Below are 24,895 nucleotides of genomic sequence, written 5' to 3'. Positions count from 1 at the left end.
GCTTGTTCAGTCCCTTGTTATCTCGAGATTGGGCTACTGCACCTCGCACTTGGCAGGTCTGCCTCTGTGCACCATACAACTCTGACAACTGATACAGAATGCACCTGCAACACTTGGTCCCCTGTCCGTTTCTCCCACACCACCCTGCTGTTACAGTCTCTCTTCGTTGGCTTCCTGTAGCTGCATGCATCAGATTTAAAACTGATGCTTGCCTACACAGCCAAAAACTGAACACCACTAACCTTAAGCCAAGTTTACATTAGACCGCATCTGTCTCGTTTTCTTCGCGGATGCACTGTCCGTTCACATTAAAACGCCGGGAAACGGGAATCCGCCAGAGCCCACGTATTCAATCCAGTTCGTGTCTGGTCCGGTGCTGTGTAAACATTGAGAATACGCGGATACGCTGTGCTGAGCTCTAGCTGACGTCGTCATTGGACAACGTCACTGTGACATCCACCTTCCTGATTCGCTGGCGTTGGGATCTCACACACAGCGGCTCAGTCCCGAATCACTGCTCGTGCGCTTCACTCGCGCGCTCTGTGAGCTGCGCAGGGCCGGAGTGCACACCCTCCAGAGGGCACTCGCTGTTCAGGGCGGAGTGATTTGGAGCGCAGGAGGAAGCGCTGAGCCGCACTGAGGTTTATTTACACATTTCAACCTCCTTCAGGCGCTTAAACTCAGTGAGAACATGAACATCACAGCCAGGTGTGTTTATTTGCTGGAGAAGGTGTTCGCTTGCCATCCTTCCACTTGCAAGTGGTGAGTGACTTGCGCATGCCCGATATGCACTGGGATCATGTGACGTGCCGTCTAATTAGTCATGTGATTAGCGTATAAGTGTATTGGCGTTGCTGTGTGCACGCGAATCGTGTATTGGCGTTGCTGTGTGTACGCGAATAGTTTTAAAAACATTAATCTGATGATCCGCTGATTCGAAATAATGTAAACAGGGCCTTAGAACACTTATTGCATCCAAATACGACTCGCACGATGGCAGAGAGAGCCAACGACCCACAGATCACCCTAACGACCCTCTCGGCTGCCAACACCGTTCACGCCCAGCCTCCAATGACCCCGACACCTACAGGATGACAGAGTGTCAACGACCCATAGGATCTCAATGACTCCCCTTAGGTTTGTTTTTGGTCCACTAGAAGATAAATACCTGGAACTCCCCACTATTCAGACAGAACTGAAGGAGCCTTTTGGATGAGAGGTGAAACGTCTTCAAGAATTTCAAGCAAGTCCAGTTGCTCTCTTTAGCACCTATGATCCAAATCTGCGCCATCCTCCCTCTGAGCCTCAAGCATGGCTCAAGTCTCAAGATACAAAGTCAAGACATTTTGGTCCTGGGACCCTGGTGGTGGAATGAACTTGCCCAGCTGTCTGAATAGCCACATTACTGGCAGTCTTCAAATGAAGATTTGAAGGAACCGGCTCACCCTTCCCTGAATCCTCTGCACCAAGTAGCGAGCCACCATTTTCGATTTCAGCAATACTGCAACAACCATACGTCTTAAAATTTTACGTGAAATTAAAGATATTTTGTCAAAGTATCTATATTTTGAACTCTTCCAACCGGATCCATTCAGTTCTTGTACGGTTATTCTGTTGTAACTGACCCGAACCGGCCTCAGCTGTCTCGCGGGCAGCCACGAAGGAAAGAAAAGAAAGGGTATATTTTGTTCAACGCTTCCACGCAGAACACACAGATGAAGAAAATTTTTGAGATAGGTTTCGAAGGGATCACCAACAGTGAATTTGCAGAGGTTTGCTGCAGACTTTCAAAACAACAAAAAGAATTAACTGGATTCTGGGAAGGGTGAACTGGCCCCTTTAATGACCCACCATGCACTCTTGACCATGCACTTGAATGGACACTTCTGTTTTTGTGTGCGTTTTTCTTTCATGGTGTACTAACCTCCTCCAAAATTGGTTTTAGGTGGATGGTTTGCCGAGTCCCCGATGTTATGAACTACTATGAGGGATTACAAAGCATTTTGATAAAGTTACTCTGGGCTCTAAGGGCATCTGGTAAACACTGTAAATGGAAACGTCCTACCTAGTATTGATATGGTGTTCCTAATAAGATGGATTGTGTGTGTACGCAATTAACACCAACATTAAGTTCAAGTTTTTCATTCTTCTTATTTATATATGCAGAACTTGACTCTTCTTGACACACAATATACAGAGCAAGTGCCTGAGATCTAATTCAATAATTCAGTAGGTGATTAATTGCACCTACAATCTCAAACAGGAAAAAAAACAAAACATTAACTGCCAAGAGTATGTCAAAGAAAATACAAGTGAAGCCCATAAAGTTATATCAGTTAAATCTGACTGAAAACATTATCATCTTCTGAGAAATGGAGAAAATCAAGCTGTTTTATTAGATCTACAATCCTGACCTATCAGATTTTAAATGGTTTTGGTTAACAGCAGCTCCACATTAATCAAACCTCAGCTGGACTGATCTTGATCTTTTAAGATGATGTGGTGTTTTTAGACTTGCTTTAAGAGAAACTCCCCTATGGCTATTTATCAAGCACCCTATTTGTACAAGTAGGTTAATAAGAGATCTGAAACCAGGGTAAAGAAGAATTTTTGATCTGATCAGAAAGAACCCAAGACTTGCGAGAGACAGGAAAAAGAAGAGCGCATCAAATCAGAGTCGTATTATCTGTTAGAATTCTGCACAGCAAATCAGATATACGTACCATGTCCACTGGATTGGACTGATTGTGAAAGCATAATAAGAGAGCACCGTGCTGAACCCAAGCCAATCAGGAAAGCCCATCCAAAAAAAAAAAAAAAATCAAATCAACTGATCTACACACCCAGAGCTTTAGAACTAAAAAGAGTACATACCTCACCTTATGAAAAGGCCGTTTCAGAACATCAGACTAGAACAATAAACACCAGGATATTTAAAAAAAAAAAAAAAAAGGAGTCAAGAGGATCAAACTTTCATAACAGAGAAAAACATATCCACACTTGTTTGAAGTCTCTCTCACACACACACACACACACACACACACACACACACACACACACACACCTTAATGCAGCGGTATAACTTTTTTTTAATATTCCAGGACTTTTAAAGCAAAGCTCTGAAGAACACGGAGATCCTTCAAACAGCCTCCGGAGGCACAAAATCAAATGAGGGGGAGAGGGAAAAAAAAAAAGGAAGCAGAAAGATGTGATGCATCTGAGCACAGCATCGGCCCACTCCAGAGCAGTAGCAGCTGTCGTCCCCATGTCAAAGCAAAGTCAAGCACACTTACAATCAGTCCCAAGCCACCAACTCATACTGCACCATCACCATCATCAAACTCAAGTTTCTCTCTCTCTCATATACACACACACACACACACCAACTGAATGCACATATTGCGGACAGCACGGTTAAACATTAGCTGGCATTATTCCATTACAACTGCAATCGGCTCACCTCCTCTTCGCTGATTGGCTGCCGCCAGGACTCTTGGGGAGAGCTTCGATGGTCAATGGACCCTGTGGCAAGGGCTGGCTGGAGACTGGGGACACTCCAGGCCATGCAGACTGAGACTGGACATACTGTACAGGAGAAAGCAAAGATCACAAAAAAAAAAAAAAATTTCCAGGTGATTGTATACAAAGAGAAAAAATAAATAAATTACAGTGGCATGCAAAAGTTTGGGCACCCTTACTGAAAATGTCTTACTGTGAATAGTTAAGTGAGCAGAAGATGAACTGATCACCAAAAGGCATAAAAAGGTAAAGACGACATTTCATTTTCAGCGTTTTCTGCAAGATTTGTAAATTATTTTTGCTTTGTACAATTGGAGAGTGAAAAAAGAAAAGGAACACCATGCGAAAGTTTGGGCACCCCAATACATTTGAGTTCTCAGGTAACTTTTACCAAGGTTCCAGACCTTAATTAGCTTATTGAGCTGTGGCTGTTCAAATTCTTCGTTAGGGAAGGTCAGATGATGCGGATTTCAAAGCTGTATAAATTCTCCGACTCCTCAAACTTGTCCCGAAAATCAACAGCCATGGGCTCTTCTAAGCAACTCCCTCGCATTCTGAATAATAAAATAATTGATGCTCACAAAGCAGGAGGAGGAGACAAGAACGTAGCAAAGTGTTTTCAGGTAGCTGTTTCCTCAGATTGTAATGTTAAGAAATGGCAGTTAACAGAAACAGGTGAGGTCTGGAAGATGAAGAAAACTTTCTGAAAGAACTGCTGGTTGGATTGCTAGAAAGGCAAATAAAAAAAAATCCTGTTTGACTGCAAAAGACCTTCAGAAAGATTTAGCAGACCCTGGAGTGGTGGTGCACTGTTCTACTATGCAGCGACACCTGAACAAATATGACTTTCATGGGAGAGTCATCAGAAGAAAACCTTTCCTGCATCCTAGCCACAAAATTCAGCGTCTGAAGTTTGCAAATGAACACCTAAATAAGCCTGATGCATTTTGGAAACAAGTCCTGTGGACTGATGAAATCAAAAGAGAACTTTTTGGCCACAATGTGCAAAGGTATGTTTGGAGAAAAAAGGGCGCCAAATTCCAGGAAAAGAACACGTCTCCAACTCTGAAGCGTGGGTGTGGATCGATCATGCTTTGGGGTCGTGTTGCAGCCAGTGGCACAGGGCACATTTCATTGGTCGAGGGAAGCATGGATTCGAATAAATACCAGCAAATTCTGGAAGCAAACATCACACCATCTGTAAAAAAGTTGAAGTTAAAAAGAGGATGGGTCCTACAATAAGACGATGATCCAAAACACACCTCAAAATCTACAATGGAATCCCTCAAGAGGCCCAAGCTGAAGGTTTTGCCCTGGCCCTCACAGTCCCCTGACCTAAACATCATTGAAAATCTGTGGATAGATCTCAAAAGAGCAGTGCATGCAAGACAGCCCAAGAAACTTGTAGAACTGGAAGCCTTTTGCAAGGACGAATGTGTGAAAATCCCCCAGGTAAGAACTGAAAGATTATTAGCTGGCTACAAAAAGTGTTTACAAGCTGTGATACTTGCCAAAGGGGGTGTTACTAGGTACTAACCATGCAGGGTGCCCAAACTTTTGCTTCTGGCCCTTTTCCTGTCATTTTGTAAATGTAAAAGATGAAAATAAATTGTTTTTGCTTAAAATATAAAGGGAATGAGTCATCTTTAACTTTATGCCTTTTGGAGATCATTTCATCTTCAACTTGCTTAACTGTTCACAGTAACAGCAATTTTGACCAGAGGTGCCCAAACTTTTGCATACCACTGTAAAGCCCCAAAACAAACAACAAGAGTACTCAGAGTACAATATCCCCCGCTGGCAACTGTGCCATAACTCTGGTAAAATGCGACTGAATTGAACAAAACTGGAATATCCGCATTACTAACATATAACAAAGAACCCTGTCAAGTTTTGTGAAATTCCTCCAAAAATTGAGAGAGGAGTTGATTTCAGAAGGCGAGTACCCTTCCTGGGAAGGAGGGACAGACATCGCCATGACATAAGGCATTACATTCAGGCCTTATGGCCAGCAGGGGATTATTAAAATAAAATTAAATTAAATAAAAAGGACATGGACCCCAAAAAGAGAACATGACGCTACAGAAAAGAAAGGCAGCAATCAAATCGAAGATTAAATCAAAACAATTCACCTACACATTTTGCCCCGTAAGTCAGGCACAAACATAGCAACCATATAGCCAAGACTTTCCTCAAGGGGTTGATGAAACTTTCAGAACTTTGCCATAACACAATCTTATATTAAAGTAGTGATGCACCAAAATGAAAATTTGACACCAAATTTCAAAGACACAATGGGCTGGAAAAAATAAAATTAAATTCCCAATTTACTAAGTTATGGTCTCATCTCATCTCATTATCTCTAGCCGCTTTATCCTTCTACAGGGTCGCAGGCAAGCTGGAGCCTATCCCAGCTGACTACGGGTGAAAGGCGGGGTACACCCTGGACAAGTCGCCAGGTCATCACAGGGCTGACACATAGACACAGACAACCATTCACACTCACATTCACACCTACGCTCAATTTAGAGTCACCAGTTAACCTAACCTGCATGTCTTTGGACTGTGGGGGAAACCGGAGCACCCGGAGGAAACCCACGCGGACACGGGGGAGAACATGCAAACTCCACACAGAAAGGCCCTCGCCGGCCAAGGGGCTCGAGCCCAGGACCTTCTTGCTGTGAGGCGACAGCGCTAACCACTACACCACTGTGCCGCCCTAAGTTATGGTAATTAAATAAAATCCTATGATGCTAACACACACACAATATGGACAAGTGTTTTACTGGGAAATACGACAGTTGTATTTTTGATACGTTACATCTGGAACATGGAGAACCAAAACCGTGACCTACATCTAAGTCACTCGTGAGGAAAATCGATTAATTGTTTTGTAAAATTGGGGTACTTTTTGTTTGAGACTGTGTCTATATCAGAAGGGAATTGTCAGGGCCTTCTAGAGCTTCAGAGAAGGCCCCCAACATATCAGCATTTCAAATGTTATATTTAATCTCATCTCATCATCTGTAGCTGCTTTATCCTGTTCTACAGGGTCGCAGGCAAGCTGGAGCCCATCCCAGCTGACTACGGGCGAAAGGCAGGGTACACCCTGGACAAGTCGCCAGGTCATCACAGGGCTGACACATAGACACAGACAACCATTCACACCTACGGTCAATTTAGAGTCACCAGTTAACCTAACCTGCATGTCTTTGGACTGTGGAGGAAACCGGAACACCCGGAGGAAACGGGGAGAACATGCAAACTCCACACAGAAAGGCCCTCGTGGCCACGGGGCTCGAACCCGGACCTTCTTGCTGTGAGGCGACAGCGCTAACCACTATACCACCGTGCCGCCCATGTTATATTTAATCTCTTTCATAATTTCATTAAAATTATTCTAATTTGACCACATTTTCTATCAAATTTGCTTCAGAAATGAAAACATTAAAATCGAGTTATCTAATGATATTTTGTGTTTGTTTGTTGTCTCTAGGCTGAGAAGAGTTTAGAGCTGCTCACTCATTGGTTAGGACTTCATTGCCGGGACAGAATCCCTGACAGTGTATATGTTTATGTAGGAAGTGACAGATGAATTAACCAATCAGATTTTGATTTATAGTGGGAGAGACCAAAAATTGATCACCCTAGACCCTCTCGAAGGCCGACGTATGCTTAAATTGCGAGTCGGGGCAGTCAATGCAGCAGTGAAGTCACCTTCCAGCCAGTGTAGCGTTCATCAGTAGTGTTAGCGAATGCTAATAAAGCAGTTACGCCAGTGCTATCGAGAGCAAGTCGGTCATTAGTTTCTAACGACCGAGAAACTAAGATTTCTGTCTCCAGACTCTTCTTTCACACTGCACGCTCAACTACAGTATTTTTCACTCAGACTTAAGTATTCATTTCCCTGTGTAATTTACTTAGTTACTTTTAAAATCAACATCAACAACTACACACAACAGAGCGACCTGGCAGCCTGCCGCTAATCCCCTGCAAAATCCTTTGGCCTGTTGCTTTTTTTGGTGTCTGGCTAAATTTTGGCTGAGCTCAAGTCCCAGCTTTACTAGTAACTGTTCGACACTAGACTATATAATAAAAATCACGCTTTGGCTTGAACATAGACATATAAACATAGACGCCGCATTCTGTGTAGAATCATACGTCATCCTCGCCGCCATATTGGATGTGGCAAAGTGGAGATTCTTCAACCGTCTCTGGTATAGCGTCTAGACAGTAGCCGAGAATAAAGATGCCGCATTCATGTGCTGCGTTTAACTGTACCAACAGGTTTACCGTCCAAACGAGATCACATGGGATTACCTTTCACAGGTGAGACTGGAAAAATACTTTTCAATACTGTTCCTTCAGTCTTCAGTTTCCCAGCTCATCTCCACCGGGTAGGTGTATAGTGTAGTTATAAGCAGTGAGAATTAGATAATAGAACCTGGCCGAACTCAGTTTGGCGGTCATTCAGCTCACTTTATTCAACGAGAGTAGGTCTGTGTGGTGACTCAATAAATAAAACAGTACATTTTTATTTTCATTCACTATTTCCAGTTTTTCCACTATTTCCATCATTTATCATATTCAGTCTTGTAGGTTGGTTATTGTGGCTTCAGGTTTTGGTAGCTTGCTACGGTATGCTGACTGATTAGCTTACCTCAGTTATCTATCGCGTATCTGCCGCTAGTTTGCAGGGTACAGGGTATTTCGCACACTATTTATAACCATCACATTAAAAGTTATATATGTTGTTTTGATGCCTGTTTGTTTCCCAAATATATACGTGTGTGTCTTAATGGGTGAATAAAAGGCATCGAGTTGAATATTACTGTAGAAAGGGGCTTTATGAAGTTCAGTCCATTTACTTGCATTGGTTTACGGGGAAGATTTGCCACATCCAATATGGCGGACGCTCTGACGTATCCCAGCAACGGGGCCACCAGCTCAATGCGGCGTCTATGTTTATACGTCTATGGGCTTGAAGATATGAAGTTTATCTTCTACTGTTTAAAAAAAAAAAAAAAAAAAACCTTGCACTTTTACGAAATACATCGCGGATCTGAGGGCCATATTTCCTAATATTTCACTCCAATGACGTCACTCCCAGTGGTTTCCCACTGACTGGATGTGCATTGTCAAAATGGCGAACCGGTTCAAAATTAAAATTCTTTTCATCAACTTGCGAATTTTTTGTGGCTGTGTCCATATAATATGAAGAACATTACACAGCTGCATGAAGATATGAAGTTTATCTTCTTGTGTTGAAAAATCTCTCACTCGTTCGCGTCATTCACTCGTGATATTTACATTCACCACTCGAAGATAAACTTCATATCTTCGCACAACTGTGTCATACGTATTTAAAAAAAAATAAATAAATAAAAGTCACCTATTCGAGGCGTGTATGAAGTAGTAATATGAAAATGAGATGAACACAAGTCAGTTTACAGTAAACTTGAGCCAATTTATAATTTAAAATAGACCAATTAAAGGGGATCTGGCTCAATCTGGCAACAATAAATAAAAGTTACTAGTGTACTATTTCAGAATATAATCGTTAGGTTCAAATCTCTTAAGCTTCAAACCAGAACTCAGTCCTCGTTCGTGCAGTGTCGAGCCCTCAGAGACCGAGTAAAGCTCGACAACTGCGGTGTCTCGTTTTCTCATTCCCTGAACGCTCGACACTCGACACGAACGAGGACTGAATGCTGGTTCTGAGCTTAAGAGATTTGAACCCAACAACAATACACCAGGTTGTCTTTTTATTGCACATTATGACTGAAATTTATCTGAAAAATGCAACCAAAAGCCCATTACTCCATTCCTATTTTCACCATTTCAGCCAAAATCCAAGTGTCTTTTTTTATTTTATTTTAAGTGCCTGGTCATGGATCCTTGGATTAAAGCAGCAGGTTGGACTGCGTCCTCCGAACATTCCCAAAGGAAACTTCAACCTACCACTTCAAGTCAAAGCGGACAATGTGAAGTAAATGTCATACCTTTGTCTCTTGACTGGGACTGACTCCATTATTCTGGTTCCTGGAGAGAGGAAAGAGAAACATTGCTCACGTTATTCTGACTGATGAGACGCTTCATGAACTAGTGTTGAGTGCTTGACCCCGACCTTGTGATTCGATAATGTGATAGCGCACGTACAAACGCTTCCCTGTCCGAGTCGCTCACAAGGAGAACACAATATCTTCAGCACAAAGCCACATTCTTATGTTCAGTGTCACTGGGATCAAGACGTCAGAAAATATCCTGTACTTTTTGTCGCCCTCAGGAGATTACAGTGGGTGGTGTTAGTCACCATGACTCATCTTACCTTGCTTAGCTAGTTATAATCATGAAAAGCATGTGTAAGCAATTTATGCAAGTCCTTCTCTCCTTCCTTCCATGCTTGCCCCTTTGCCCTGTGAGTCAGTACAATAGTAAAACAGGGCTTAGTGAGGATTAGAACCATTACAAGTAATGATACCCTTCGTAAGAGCTCATGCCTGAGAAATGTAAAAGTCGCAGCTATTTTCCACAATGACCTGCTCACTCTTGGAGCAAATGTACTGATTCTCCTAGAGCAATGTGAATCGCAAAGACAGTAAAGGCATGTTGGTAGAAATATTTTGATTCCATAGACCTCAAATAAAACTTGGACAGACTAAATATGTTCAGGATCTCTCTCTCTCACACACACTGTTTCTTTTTCCTAATTCCAATACACTGACTTCAACTTAAACTTACTAAACCTCTGTAAATGTGATACAGTCTAAACCAAACAGTCTCATACTGAGGTCCTGCAACCACACACACACACAGGATTTATGCACAGAAGGTTATGAATCATAAACAGATGATCAGCAACACTCCAGAACTGGAGCTGAAGTACTTACTCTGGGGATTTGGGAACAAATGGACCTGTAAAAAGATAGAACAAGAAAAAAAAAAAATTATACAATGCCCTTTTTAGTATTCGACTAAATTTTAAGGTGCATGTTCGGAGGGGGGCAGCGTCTCCATTTTCACCTCTGTTCTGCATCGTTCTTCTGGAGTAGCGGCGGCTGGGCCGTCTCTCAAACGTAGCCGACCGCCGAGCTTTGTTCGCCTTCGTGGTCTGATATTCTGTCTTTCCACTGCCACACAACCCAAAAAAAAAAAAAAAATCAAATCAATCTACTGCTCACTTACGTATCCCCCCGCTCTTGCTTATATCAGAATGCAAGCAATCGAAGGAATAGGACACTTATTATGAATGTTGACCTCAACAAATAATTAACCCTGAAACAAGTAAGTAAAGAGCAGTGTTCTCCCCAGGGATTTCAAATAGCATCCTGGGAAACCGTCATTTTGAAATAGCATTTTGCTTCTTGAAATAGCGTCAAAATCCACCCTATATGTTTCATAAATACGTTCAGTCGGTAAACAGGAAGTTGATGTATGACAGACCTGAAAACGGTATACACAGTACAGAACCCCAAGCTGAAGTTTGGTACCAAGTGGCTATGATTTGTGGTTGCTGAGAAAAAGGGTGTTTCAGACAGACAGAGGTTTTTAAAAAAAAAAAACAAAACAAAACAAAAAAAACACCAGTATAAACCCCCACCCACCCCCACCCCCCTCCTTTTGGAGCAGGGGTATAATGAAGATGCTTTCAAGTGCTGATGACACGTTTTTGACATCTTTGGCGATGTTTTATAACATAAAAAGTAATTCCCGATGATCCATATATTAATTCACGAAGGCGCCTATTTTACAAGTTATGATAAAAAACGCGGCTATTTGGGCAAATTTGACGGGGCTGCAGCACCCAGGAGACGAAAGAGGAGGAGGAGCTATATGACGTCAGCGAAAGAACCTTCCTCCTAACTTACCAGTTTGTTGTTGATGCTGGCTTTTGCTCCAAAACCTACAAGGATGGGGTAAGTTTATTCAAGTTTCCCAGAGATCCCGAGCTGCATGCGAAGTGGGTGAAGCAAGTCAGGCGCACTCGTGACAAGTGGGAGCCCTCACTAACATCCGTCCTGTGCTCTGAACACTTCGATTTGGATTGTTTTGACACCCTTCCCAGCTTAAAAGAATCTCTTGGGTGTTCAGTTCATCACAAACGTGTGTTACTACCATCAGCAGTGCCTACACAGTGTTGCCAGATTGGGAGGTTTCCCGCCAAGTTGAGCGGTTTCAAGTGCATTTTGAACATATTTTGGGCTGGAAAACGTCAGTAGTAAGATACTGCTGACGTTTTCCAGCCCAAAATATGTTCAAAACCCACCAAAATGCACTTGAAACCGCTCAACTGGGCGGGATTCCTCCCAATCTGGCAACACTGCCAGTATTCCAGAGGGGTCTACTTGTAGCTATGCCGGATCCAAAGACAGTCCTCCTGCCAGAACATGTGTTGTGAAACGACATAAGATAAAGGTACGTAGAGCTATAGATTCTACATGATAATCATAAATGTAATCATAAAGTCGGCGTGATATCAGTCATGTATTTGCTTGTGAAAGCTTGCGGCTTTCATGTAACTGCCGCCTAGCAACGAGAGGCAAAGGGTAAAGAGGGTAGACTATTCGGAAGAGATCAACACAATTTTAGACTCCCAGAAGAGGAAGAGCTAGCACTAGAGAGTTCACCGGCGTTTTCATGCGCCATTTCCATTGAGTAGAACCAGAGTAGAACAGCCAGTGAACCGCAGCGTGTTCTTCCGCTGACGTCACAACATGGCCACGAGCCACGGACCCAGTTTTCTTGCGCTGTGCAATTAAAAGTTGGATATTTGCGTAACAACAGCTTCTTTTCACATAATTATAACAGAAATCTAACATGTTTGCCATGTTGTATAGTTTATTTAAGAAATTGCATAGAGTCATGTTCATGTCATCAGACCTTTAACTAGACAATAGACGGAACAAACTTGCTGCCTAACGCTGTGATGATAAAGATGCTGTGAAATTGTGGCCAGACATCAAACTGTGACTCGGGATATTAAGCATAAGGCCCCCGTCACACTTATTCGGAATTAGCAGGAATCAAGCAGAACCAGCCGGAATGACAATTTTCAAAATTCATGCCACATTCGGGCGGGAATTTCAAACTGACCAACATTCTTACAGCTTTGTAAGAATGCCGTTCGAATACTTAGAATGCGCTTTGAACCCGCCTCGAATGATTCTTGCACGTTCCGGATGTGTTAGCTTTCGAATGCAGTTCAAATGTAGTTGGAACACAGTAGGAATACCTAGAATGCTGTTAGAATCCAGTAAGAATATTAAGAATACACTTTGAATGCTGTACAAGTGCAGTTTGATTGCTGCCCGAACACCACCCGAAGTCTGGTTGGAAGGTGCCTCGAATGCTGCATGAATTCACCTCAAATGCAGTCAGAATGCTCCCAGAATAGCCGCCAAATAGGTTTCGAATGTCTAAGAATTCAAAGAGAATGCAGCTCGAATACTTAGAATATCCCGGAATATACAAAGAATTTTCATTCCAACAGCATTCCAGCTCATTCGAGGCACATTCAGGACATTCTGGCAGGATGTGAAGTGGCTTGCCATTTCGATTTTTCCCTCGAACGCGATCAGAATGTTTCGAATGCTGCTGGAATGCCGTAAGAATATTCAGAATGCAGTTAGAATACACTTCGAAATTTCTCTTCTTCAAATGCACTTCGAATGTTTTGAGCATGAGCAAAACATTCGGGCCGGCCACAAGAATGTTTGGAATGCACTCAGAATTTTTAGAATGCACTTCCGACAGCATTCCGGCTCATTCCGCCTCTAGTGTGACTACCCTATTAATGGATTAATGCTTGTTATTGAAAAAATCCAGCTTATTGAAAGTGTCAAAATCCACCCTATATGTTTTGTAAAATACATTCAGCCAGTAAACAGGAAGTCGATGTGCGACAGACCTGAAAATGGTATAAACGGTATAGAATCCCAAGCTGAAGCTCGGTGCCAAATATCAAGCAGTTGTGATTTGTAGCTACTGAGAAAAGGTTTACAAAAATTTTGTAAATCCACCCGATACGTTTCATAAAAACGTTCAGTCGGTAAACAGGAAGTTGATGTGCGACAGACCTGAAAACGGTATACATGGTATAGAACCCCAAGCTGAAGTTTGGTACCAAGTGGCTATGATTTGTAGTTGCTGAGAAAGAGGGTGTTTCAGACAGACGGAGGTAAACTGGTATACCCCCCTCCTTCAGAGCGGAGGAATTAAAAATAAATAAGTGAATTAAAAAGACTGACAACGCTACACAAAGCACAATATGCTGACTGACAGAATTAATACATTTATTAGGTACATTTATGCCACAGGCAAACAACGTAAACGGAAATATAAAAGTGGAGGAAGTGGAGAGATGGATTTCCCAGTGAGAGGTTTAACTGGAGAATGTCAAGAGCGTTCGGGTGGCAGCTGGAGAGAAGAGACGATTCCACAGGTAACACACACACACGCATACTACTGTGAATGAATTCTAGCAAAATAACAAACAAATGCAGTCAGTTTGCCTAAAGATGTTCAAATCCTTGCTGTTGAATTATAACCTCGCACACGTCATCCTAGTTGCTATTAAGAAAGTCACGATGAAGGCTATAGGAGAGACGTTACTCGGAAATGTAATGGCTTGGAAAATAAAAGTACAACTCCGTTTTTAATTAAATAAAATATAAAATGACATGGCTTTTCTTTTTTTTTTTTACACTGCCCGAGACTGCTTTCCAACACTTTCTCCATGGTAGAGATCATTCATACTGCTTAAGTAGTGCAGCAAACTGTTCAGGTCCCCAAGCTCCATGCGATTTCTGTGCTATAAAAAGACTTGAGCAGCACTAATCCAACTGCTACACCGGCTTCAGTACCTGTATCTGAAGCGGGAGCCCATGCGGATGAAGGCTGAGCGGGAGGAACCCTTCTGGACGGGGCCACGTAGCCTGAAGAAAGCATGATGCTCCACCGCACACTTCCATAAGTGCTTACAGGCCTTGGGATGGTCCATGCGAAATACAAACGTGTGCTCCTGCTCTTTGCCCTGGTGAAGAGAGCCAAAAATAGCAGTGAAGCATTCAGACCTGTTTTCACAGCAGAATGATAAAGGATCAATTGAATTTTACTGAACAGAACAACATATTCATCCATTTCATCCTATTCCAGAGACTCGAGAAAGGCAGGAGTGGGATCTGGGAGCTTATCCTGCGCTATATTTCACAGCATACTCCGTTACCTAGGCATGAACTAGTAAAATCAAGAATACACTAGTGACAGGCGTGAAAATTACCCTCAACCAAGCATTACATAGGGAAAAAAATCCAAGTTAAAAATGTCTTTCTTCCTTCTAAGATTACAAGCTCGCCATCCACCATGGCACCACAGGCAAAGGTACAGGGATATGACTTGATCAGTTTCCTTACTTAAAGCATATACGCAGAGCCATGGCCTCACTTTCGTTTATAAGTACCTTGAAACCTCAACAATGGCACAGGAATAGTTTTAAGCGCTGACAAATCTAATATAGTCATTTTTACGATTAAAGTGATTCATATCGGTAGCCGTCTGAGTGAATGACCTTGATGTCTGTGACGTCAGGGCAGGAAGTCTATCGGTCTCATCGCCATTTCCGCTATACTAAAACACAGAGCTGACTGCAACTCCGATCCTCCATTTTGAGCTAATTTATCGCCGTGCCACATAGATGTGCCAGCAATACGACAGAAGGTGGATTTACGTTGTATTCATGGCCCAGGAATGTTCAAACTGCAAAGCTTTGGACATGTTTTGCGAGAAGTTCATGGGCACATTGGGCACCTACGAAGTGGTCTCTCCTCTGCTCTGCACATTTTAATGAAGACTCGTACGAGACCTCTGATCTGTTGAGGAGCGTTGGCTATAAGCCCGTATTGAAAGAGGGTGCAGTACCAACAATTAAAGAAAACTACAAGAAAAGGAAAGTATTTATTTTACTTATTTTTTTAAAAGGAAAGTTCAGTTGCACCAGTTCTCCCGGAGCATGAACTGAGGGTTTTTGTTAAAACCCGGGACGAGACATATCGCTCAGGCAGTGACCTCCCCACGGTTGCTGCTAAAACAGGTGACGTCCCGTCCCGGGTTTTAGTAATTGCCTGAGCCGAGCAGTAATGGCGGAGTACTCAGTCTGGAGAAAATGGAGAATGAGTGGAGCAGCCGTCTGATTTCTCCACTGGATATTGCTGCCATCTCGCCCTTAAGTGGAAGAAGTGAATGAACGGAGAACTGAATGAACAACTGAATCAGATTGTTTCGAAACAATTGGCCACAAGATCGGCCTTCGAGAAGCGAGAACACAGACGGGTAAGCTCCGACTCATTTGGATTTATTTAAAAAAAATTGTTTAGGTGCATTTAGATTACTATATGTAACTTGCATTGCGTGTTTAAGTTACCGGTATAAGATTATTTAATTTGCTATCAGTGAAAATGCATGCATGTACATGTATGTTGCACAAGTTATAACACCCATCCTGTTTTAATGAGAGTCAACCCACAATCAGTGAAGTCAAATCAGTCTTAGTTGAGCAAGTCGGTAACGCTATTTCTTACTTTCACCGTAAATTTTTTAATTTATATGACTTTGGTCTATAGTTGTCAAAGGCCTCGGCCTTAAAACCAGTTCCCACTGTGACGTCACGCACTCGTATTCGAGCTGGCTCAGCGAGGCAGCTCGAATACCAACTTTCCGGTCGATTTTAACTCTTAAAAATATTTTTTTTTATTCTCCATTTATGCAGCATATAAGTGTCAAGGGTGGAGAGACTATCCACTCAGAAATTCATTTAAAAATAAAAGGTTTTGCGTATCTCCTTTAAGGTTAACTGAAGTAGCTTACCCTGAGAGGTCTAAAGAATGGTTTAGTTACATGGCGTGCCGACGTCACACGTTACTGTAAACGCGATCCGAAAAGGTCATTTGACGGAAGGCAAGTCAGTCGAAAAGTCCTGCCTTATGAGACGCCGGTCTATTACAACAAGGCAGCAACCTTCTGTTTCGAATGGACTTGAAGTCCACCATTACTGACAAATCCAGGGGAAGGACAGTATGGTCCAAGATGAGAGAAACCCTGCTGTTCTCTTGCAGGCTAATTTCCATGGAATTCACTTGTTCAGTGTGTACCGGGAAGCTATATTTCTCAGCAGCAGCATTTCTCTTTAATTCTGCATTACATCATGACTGCTGGCACACGGAGCACAGAGAAAAAGAAAAGTCCTTCACAATCTAATAGGCGACTGGATGCAAACACTCGAACATGGCCTGGCATCACGAAAAGTTTAATTATTGCCTGTTGTGATGCCATCATGGTTAAACATTAAGTGGACATGACCACATCCATGACCACACAACTGGAAAAACACAGTCATCCCCCCCCCGCCGATTACATTTCACCCATTTCGTCTCATGTTCAATATTTAATCATGTGCGAAGAGTTTATGCATATCGACGCATAGAGACAGGCTTTGCATTTTCTTTGCTCTTAAAACGTCTCGCATTACCAGAACTTAAACCATAATGAACTGGGTGAAGGTACCGCTTGTGTGTATGGCAGAGTGTCTCTCAGGACCTGTCTGGTGATGGACACCTCTTTATGCTCATAGTTCTGGTGCTTTATAGAGTGCTAAGTGCTCCAGATGCCAGGCATGCCTCAGGGAGAGCGGTGGTTAATTAACTCCTGCTGGAGCTCAGCCAACCTCTGTCAGGCATCTCTACACTGAGGATCAGTGGTGCAACATCATAAACACACACAAAAACCTATAACCTGGGAGTATAGGTCACTTATATACACCGCATTCAAAAGATTATGTTTGGCTGTCTAAAGTCTATGTTAGTTTTGTAATTCAGTGTGGCTTTTTACAAAATTAAAAGCAAGCCTGCCTTCCACAATGGGTAAAAAACATCAGCATCTATAGTGGAAGTAACCAAACACACACGCCTTTTTATAGACGCAATCAGTATAGGTTTAGTTATTTTTAGAGGCACTGCCTATAAAGAAGACTAAAGTGTGTTGGTAAATAACCCCATGTTATTTAACAAGAGTGCTCCGAGAGCACAATATCTCCGGCTGGCAACTCTGCCATAACTCTGGTAAATTGCGACTGCATTGAACGGAAGTGCAACGTGTATTACCGACATGTAACAAAGAATCCTGCCAAGTTTCGTGAAATTCCTCCGAAAATTGAGAGAGGAGTTGATTTCAGAAGGCGAGCACCCTTCCCAGAACGGACGGACTGACGGAAATCGCCACGACATAATCCCCCTTCGGGCCTTTTGGCCAGCGGGGGATAAAAAGCAAATTAAAAATAAGCGCTGGATGTAGATATATCTGAAGACCAATTTATTAAATGGGATAAGTGCATATCAAGATTTGTATGGGGAGGTAAACGGCCCAGAGTACGCTACACCACACTACAATTATCTAAAGACAGAGGGGGAATGGCACTCCCAAATCTAAAAGAATATTTTCTTTCTGCACAACTGCGTCAACTAATTTACTGGTGTAATGAAGGATATGTAGCTAGATGGAAAGATATTGAAATGTCTGCATTTAAATATCCGATTCAAACAAGTATTGGTGAAACAGAAATCCCCATTTATATTAAAGATGAGCATAACTTTAACCCAGTGATATCCTTTACTTTAGATATGTGGTATTCCACAGTGAAACAATTAAAAATAGGGAAGGAAATTGGACTATTAAAATGGATTGCATATGATGACAAATTTGCACCAGGAAAATATGATGTTAGATTTAAATATTGGGCAGAAAAAGGAATTACAGCTATATGTACAACTATTAAAGGAGGTGAAATGAAAAGCTTTCAAGAACTAAAGAATACACATGATCTAACGAATCAGGACTTATTTAGATATCTACAAATGAGGGATTAGTATATCAAAAATATTAAAACAACTGGGGATAAAATACAACCCCGATTCCAAAAAAGTTGGGACAAAGTACAAATTGCAAATAAAAACGGAATGCAATGATGTGGAAGTTTCAAAATTCCATATTTTATTCAGAATAGAACATAGATGACATATCAAATGTTTAAACTGAGAAAATGTATCATTTAAAGAGAAAAATTAGGTGATTTTAAATTTCATGACAACAACACATCTCAAAAAAGTTGGGACAAGGCCATGTTTCCCACTGTGAGACATCCCCTTTTCTCTTTACAACAGTCTGTAAACGTCTGGGGACTGAGGAGACAAGTTGCTCAAGTTTAGGGATAGGAATGTTAACCCATTCTTGTCTAATGTAGGATTCTAGTTGCTCAACTGTCTTAGGTCTTTTTTGTCGTATCTTCCGTTTTATGATGCACCAAATGTTTTCTATGGGTGAAAGATCTGGACTGCAGGCTGGCCAGTTCAGTACCTGGACCCTTCTTCTACGCAGCCATGATGCTGTAATTGATGCTGTATGTGGTTTGGCATTGTCATGTTGGAAAATGCAAGGTCTTCCCTGAAAGAGACGTCGTCTGGATGGGAGCATATGTTGCTCTAGAACCTGGATATACCTTTCAGCATTGATGGTGTCTTTCCAGATGTGTAAGCTGCCCATGCCACATGCACTAATGCAACCCCATACCATCAGAGATGCAGGCTTCTAAACTGAGCACTGATAACAACTTGGGTCGTCCTTCTCCTCTTTAGTCCGAATGACACGGCTTCCCTGATTTCCATAAAGAACTTCAAATTTTGATTCGTCTGACCACAGAACAGTTTTCCACTTTGCCACAGTCCATTTTAAATGAGCCTTGGCCCAGAGAAGATGTCTGTGCTTCTGGATAATGTTTAGATACGGCTTCTGCTTTGAACTATAGCGTTTTAGCTGGCAACGGCAGATGGCACGGTGAATTGTGTTCACAGATAATGTTCTCTGGAAATATTCCTGAGCCCATTTTGTGATTTCCAATACAGAAGCATGCCTGTATGTGATGCAGTGCCGTCTAAGGGCCCGAAGATCACGGGCACCCAGTAGGGTTTTCCGGCCTTGACCCTTACGCACAGAGATTCTTCCAGATTCTCTGAATCTTTTGATGATATTATGCACTGTAGATGATGATATGTTCAAACTCTTTGCAATTTTACACTGTCGAACTCCTTTCTGATATTGCTCCACTATTTGTCGGCGCAGAATTAGGGGGATTGGTGATCCTCTTCCCATCTTTACTTCTGAGAGCCGCTGCCACTCCAAGATGCTCTTTTTATACCCAGTCATGTTAATGACCTATTGCCAATTGACCTAATGAGTTGCAATTTGGTCCTCCAGCTGTTCCTTTTTTGTACCTTTTAACTTTTCCAGCCTCTTATTGCCCCTGTCCCAACTTTTTTGAGATGTGTTGCTGTCATGAAATTTCAAATGAGCCAATATTTGGCATGAAATTTCAAAATGTCTCCCTTTCGACATTTGATATGTTGTCTATGTTCTATTGTGAATACAATATCAGTTTTTGAGATTTGGAAATTATTGCATTCTGGTTTTATTTACAATTTGTACTTTGTCCCAACTTTTTTGGAATCGGGGTTGTACATCCCATCATAAAGCTACTTGTACAAGCTTGTAGCCAAGCTATTCCAAAGGCTGTGGCAGTTTTGTATGAATGTTTGATGGCTTCTAGAACAGATTCAACATTATATGTTTAAGTCAAATGGGAAAGAGAGCTGGGTGAGGAGATTCCAGACGGGATATGGTATGATATGTGGAAAACACATCAAATTACAACACAATCTTTGAAATGGAGGGAATTCAGTTGGAAGAATCTAATTCGGTACTTTATTACACCTAAAATTAGAAGTAAACAGATAAATGTTCAACAGCCATGTTGGAGATTATGCAACCACATGGATCCAGATCTCACACACATTTTTTTTGGAATTGCCCAAAAATACAACCCTTCTGGGGGAACATTCACTCAGTTCTCTGTGATGTTTTGGGATATATGATACCTAAATCCTGTCTTGTTTTGTACCTGGGTCATTTGGAGGGCACGGTGCATGAAAGTGACCAATATTTGGTCAGGATTCTTTTGGTGGCTGGGAAGAAGACTATTACTAAGAATTGGCTTAAGTCTGACACTCCAAGTTACAAACATTGGATGACAATCATAGATGATATATTGGTGATGGAGGATCTCACATCTCATCTCATTATCTCTAGCCGCTTTATCCTTCTACAGGGTCGCAGGCAAGCTGGAGCCTATCCCAGCTGACTACGGGCGAAAGGCGGGGTACACCCTGGACAAGTCGCCAGGTCATCACAGGGCTGACACATAGACACAGACAACCATTCACACTCACATCCACACCTACGGTCAATTTAGAGTCACCAGTTAACCTAACCTGCATGTCTTTGGACTGTGGGGGAAACCGGAGCGCCCGGAGGAAACCCACGCGGACACGGGGAGAACATGCAAACTCCGCACAGAAAGGCCCTTGCCGGCCCCGGGGCTCGAACCCAGGACCTTCTTGCTGTGAGGCGACAGCGCTAACCACTACACCACCGTGCCGCCCAGGATCTCACATATAAGTTGAAAATGAAAGATGTTTATATAAAAAGTAGTGCTGTCAAAAATGTTGCGTTATTAACGCGTTAACTTGACTCAATTTTAACGGCGATAATTTTTTTATCGCGAGATTAACGCTCTGTGACATGATGTAGGTTTTTCATAAGCTTTTGAAACTGCCAGGAACTTGGAACAGAGACTTTGCTTAGAAAAACGATAGCAGCTAGACTGTAATGCCACGCCCCGCACAGCCAGAGTCCTCTGCCCTCCTCCCTCAAAGAACCAGTGCGGGCAGGGCGCGCGCTAGTAGAGATGGGATTTATGGCTCTTTGATGGGATCCGCATCTTTGTGATCCGTTCTTTGAAAAGAGCCGTTCAAAAGACTGGCTCATTTGGCTCTTTTTAAATATTTATTCAGTTTTAAGAAGACAGCGTCTAAAGAAGCCAGATCCCTCTGAACTGTAAACTCAATGCTATCCCAGAAATCCTTCCTGTAATATGCAAATTTGGCCGCCTCTGATTGGAACAGCGCGACGCATCAACAGGCAGAAAGTGTAAAAGTACAAAATGTGTTAAGTGAGCTGAAACAGTAAAGATCAGATTCAATGCAATATTTATCAACGAACAACTTAAACTTAATATAATAGTGTACTTTATATTATAATCAAGCATGTCAAGCCTACCGTCACTGTGTAACCTGTCTCTCTGATAGACTAACTCAAGCAGTAGATTACTTCACTCATGGTTCTCTTGTTAGTCTCGGGACGAAAAGCCACGGTGCTCAGCTTAGGTTTCAGTTTGCAGTGGCTGTGTCAAGACGTGTTATGCTTTGCAATAAGAAAAACATTGGTACAAAACAAGCCCATTCACTTTATGCTGGTAAGAGAATTACAATGGTTTTTCGTGTGACAAAAATGTGCGATTAAATTGCGATTAATCGCGAGTTAACTATGACAGTCGCGACATTAATCGCGATTAAATATTTTAATCGCTTGACAGCACTAATAAAAAGATGTGGGAAATGGTTGACATATAAGGGAAGACATGATTAATCAGATGTCAGTAACATTTACTAATACAATCTCACACAGGCTCTGTTTTTGTTTGTTTATATCTTTTGTTATTGTCTTTTGGGTTGTTTTTTTTCCAATACTATTAAGATTGTCTTGTGTTGATTTTGTATTGATTTTTTTTTCCAATATAATAAGATTATCTTGTATTGATAACTATGAAAACTAAATAAAGATTGTTAAAAAAAAAAAAGCGCTGGATAAAAACCCAGCTCTCTTATATGAAAAGAGACAAGTTTTGCGGTCTAGTGGTCAAGTAACTGTGAGATACGTTGCCTTACACTCATGTTTGGGTTCCCTGTGGTGGGACACATTTATTGCTCTTATGCACGCATGTACGGATGTCGTACTGTCGCAAAAGCCATCCAAAAATCAGGTTGATGTGTTACCATATTCTCTTAAGTATGGAGCTCAGCTCCATGCGCAGGTAGTTCCGCCACAACGGGCCTCATCAATTCCTTAATACAAGTTGTGTGTAAGCCAAATCAAACTCAAATTTCACCCGGATTTACAAGGATTTCCGAAAGGCAAATTTTCTTTGTACTCATATGCACATGTTGATCAGCCATCAAGTGTAAAGCGCGTTCCAGACACGGCTCATTTGCATGTAGCGACGCCCACAAATCTCCATAAAAGTTCAAGTGCACGGACCAGTGGGAGCACAAAACGAACAAATCAGTGTAAAGGCAGAAAAAGAGACGCAGATGTTGTTTTGACTTACAACCATAGTGCTCTAATACAACCCCGATTCCAAAAAAGTTGGGACAAAGTACAAATTGTAAATAAAAACGGAACGCAATGATGTGGAAGTTTCAAAATTCCATATTTTATTCAGAATAGAACATAGGTGACATATCAAATGTTTAAACTGAGAAAATGTATCATTTAAAGAGAAAAATTAGGTGATTTTAAATTTCATGACAACAACACATCTCAAAAAAATTGGGACAAGGCCATGTTTCCCACTGTGAGACATCCCCTTTTCTCTTTACAACAGTCTGTAAACGTCTGGGGACTGAGGAGACAAGTTGCTCAAGTTTAGGGATAGGAATGTTAACCCATTCTTGTCTAATGTAGGATTCTAGTTGCTCAACTGTCTTAGGTCTTTTTTGTTGTATCTTCCGTTTTATGATGCGCCAAATGTTTTCTGTGGGTGAAAGATCTGGACTGCAGGCTGGCCAGTTCAGTACCCGGACCCTTCTTCTACGCAGCCATGATGCTGTAATTGATGCAGTATGTGGTTTGGCATTGTCATGTTGGAAAATGCAAGGTCTTCCCTGAAAGAGACGTCATCTGGATGGGAGCATATGTTGCTCTAGAACCTGGATATACCTTTCAGCATTGATGGTGTCTTTCCAGATGTGTAAGCTGCCCATGCCACACGCACTAATGCAACCCCATACCATCAGAGATGCAGGCTTCTGAACTGAGCGCTGATAACAACTCGGGTCGTCCTTCTCCTCTTTAGTCCGAATGACACGGCGTCCCTGATTTCCATAAAGAACTTCACATTTTGATTCGTCTGACCACAGAACAGTTTTCCACTTTGCCACAGTCCATTTTAAATGAGCCTTGGCCCAGAGAAGGCGTCTGCGCTTCTGGATAATGTTTAGATACGACTTCTTTGAACTATAGAGTTTTAGCTGGCAACGGTGGATGGCACGGTGAATTGTGTTCACAGATAATGTTCTCTGGAAATATTCCTGAGCCCATTTTGTGATTTCCAATACAGAAGCATGCCTGTATGTGATGCAGTGCCGTCTAAGGGCCCGAAGATCACGGGCACCCAGTATGGTTTTCTGGCCTTGACCCTTACGCACAGAGATTCTTCCAGATTCTCTGAATCTTTTGATGATATTATGCACTGTAGATGATGATATGTTCAAACGCTTTGCAATTTTACACTGTCGAACTCCTTTCTGATATTGCTCCACTATTTGTCGGCGCAGAATTAGGGGGATTGGTGATCCTCTTCCCATCTTTACTTCTGAGAGCCACTGCCACTCCAAGATGCTCTTTTTATACCCAGTCATGTTAATGACCTATTGCCAACTGACCTAATGAGTTGCAATTTGGTCCTCCAGCTGTTCCTTTGTTGTACCTTTAACTTTTCCAGCCTCTTACTGCCCCTGTCCCAACTTTTTTGAGATGTGTTGCTGTCATGAAATTTCAAATGAGCCAATATTTGGCATGAAATTTCAAAATGCCTCACTTTCGACATTTGATATGTTGTCTATGTTCTATTGTGAATACAAGATCAGTTTTTGAGATTTGTAAATTATTGCATTCCATTTTTATTTACAATTTGTACTTTGTCCCAACTTTTTTGGAATCGGGGTTGTAATATAATATAAATAAAAATGTATAAAAATAAGAGCGAGAGAGGATATTACATGGTTGCGTGAAGATATAAAGTTGATCTCGGAGTGGTCAACGTATTCACTTCAGTCACTTGTGAAGGAGTGAAGAAAATATTTTCAACACAAGATAAACTTCAGATCTTCATGCAACCGTGAAATGTTCTTCATATTATATGGACACATCCACAAATAAAAGAAAAAGCAAGTTAACCAAAAGAATTTTAACTCTGAACCGGTTTGCCATTTTGACAACGCACGTCTAGTCAGCGGGAAAACACTGGGAGTGACGTCAGTGGAGTGAAATATCGTGAAATGGGTCACTCAGATCTGCGATGTATTTTGTATGAAAAATGCGAGTTTTTCAACATGAGAAGATAAACTTCGTATCTTGAAGCCAGCGTGTGATTCTTTTT

The 24,895-nt window shown here is 41.9% G+C and overlaps 1 protein-coding gene across 6 annotated transcripts in view; it reads right to left on the bottom strand.

The window, feature by feature from the left end:
• epb41l5 (erythrocyte membrane protein band 4.1 like 5) overlaps positions 1–24,895 on the bottom strand; it is a 151,282-nt gene that overhangs the window by 78,949 nt on the left and 47,438 nt on the right. For all 6 annotated transcript variants that reach the window (XM_060929323.1, XM_060929326.1, XM_060929325.1 and 3 more), the window contains exons 12-16: positions 14,382–14,551; positions 10,543–10,649; positions 10,410–10,434; positions 9,522–9,561; positions 3,461–3,585 (exon numbers count right to left, since the gene is read on the bottom strand). In XM_060929323.1, the coding sequence (XP_060785306.1) occupies positions 3,461–3,585; positions 9,522–9,561; positions 10,410–10,434; positions 10,543–10,649; positions 14,382–14,551 (467 nt within the window). The remainder of the gene's footprint in view (positions 1–3,460; positions 3,586–9,521; positions 9,562–10,409; positions 10,435–10,542; positions 10,650–14,381; positions 14,552–24,895) is intronic.

Source organism: Neoarius graeffei, chromosome 9 (assembly GCF_027579695.1).
Source record: "Neoarius graeffei isolate fNeoGra1 chromosome 9, fNeoGra1.pri, whole genome shotgun sequence".
NCBI classification, from domain to species: Eukaryota; Metazoa; Chordata; class Actinopteri; order Siluriformes; family Ariidae; genus Neoarius; species Neoarius graeffei.
The sequence above is the reverse complement of the archived record's forward strand: the minus strand, read 5'-3'. Positions and strand labels throughout refer to the sequence as shown.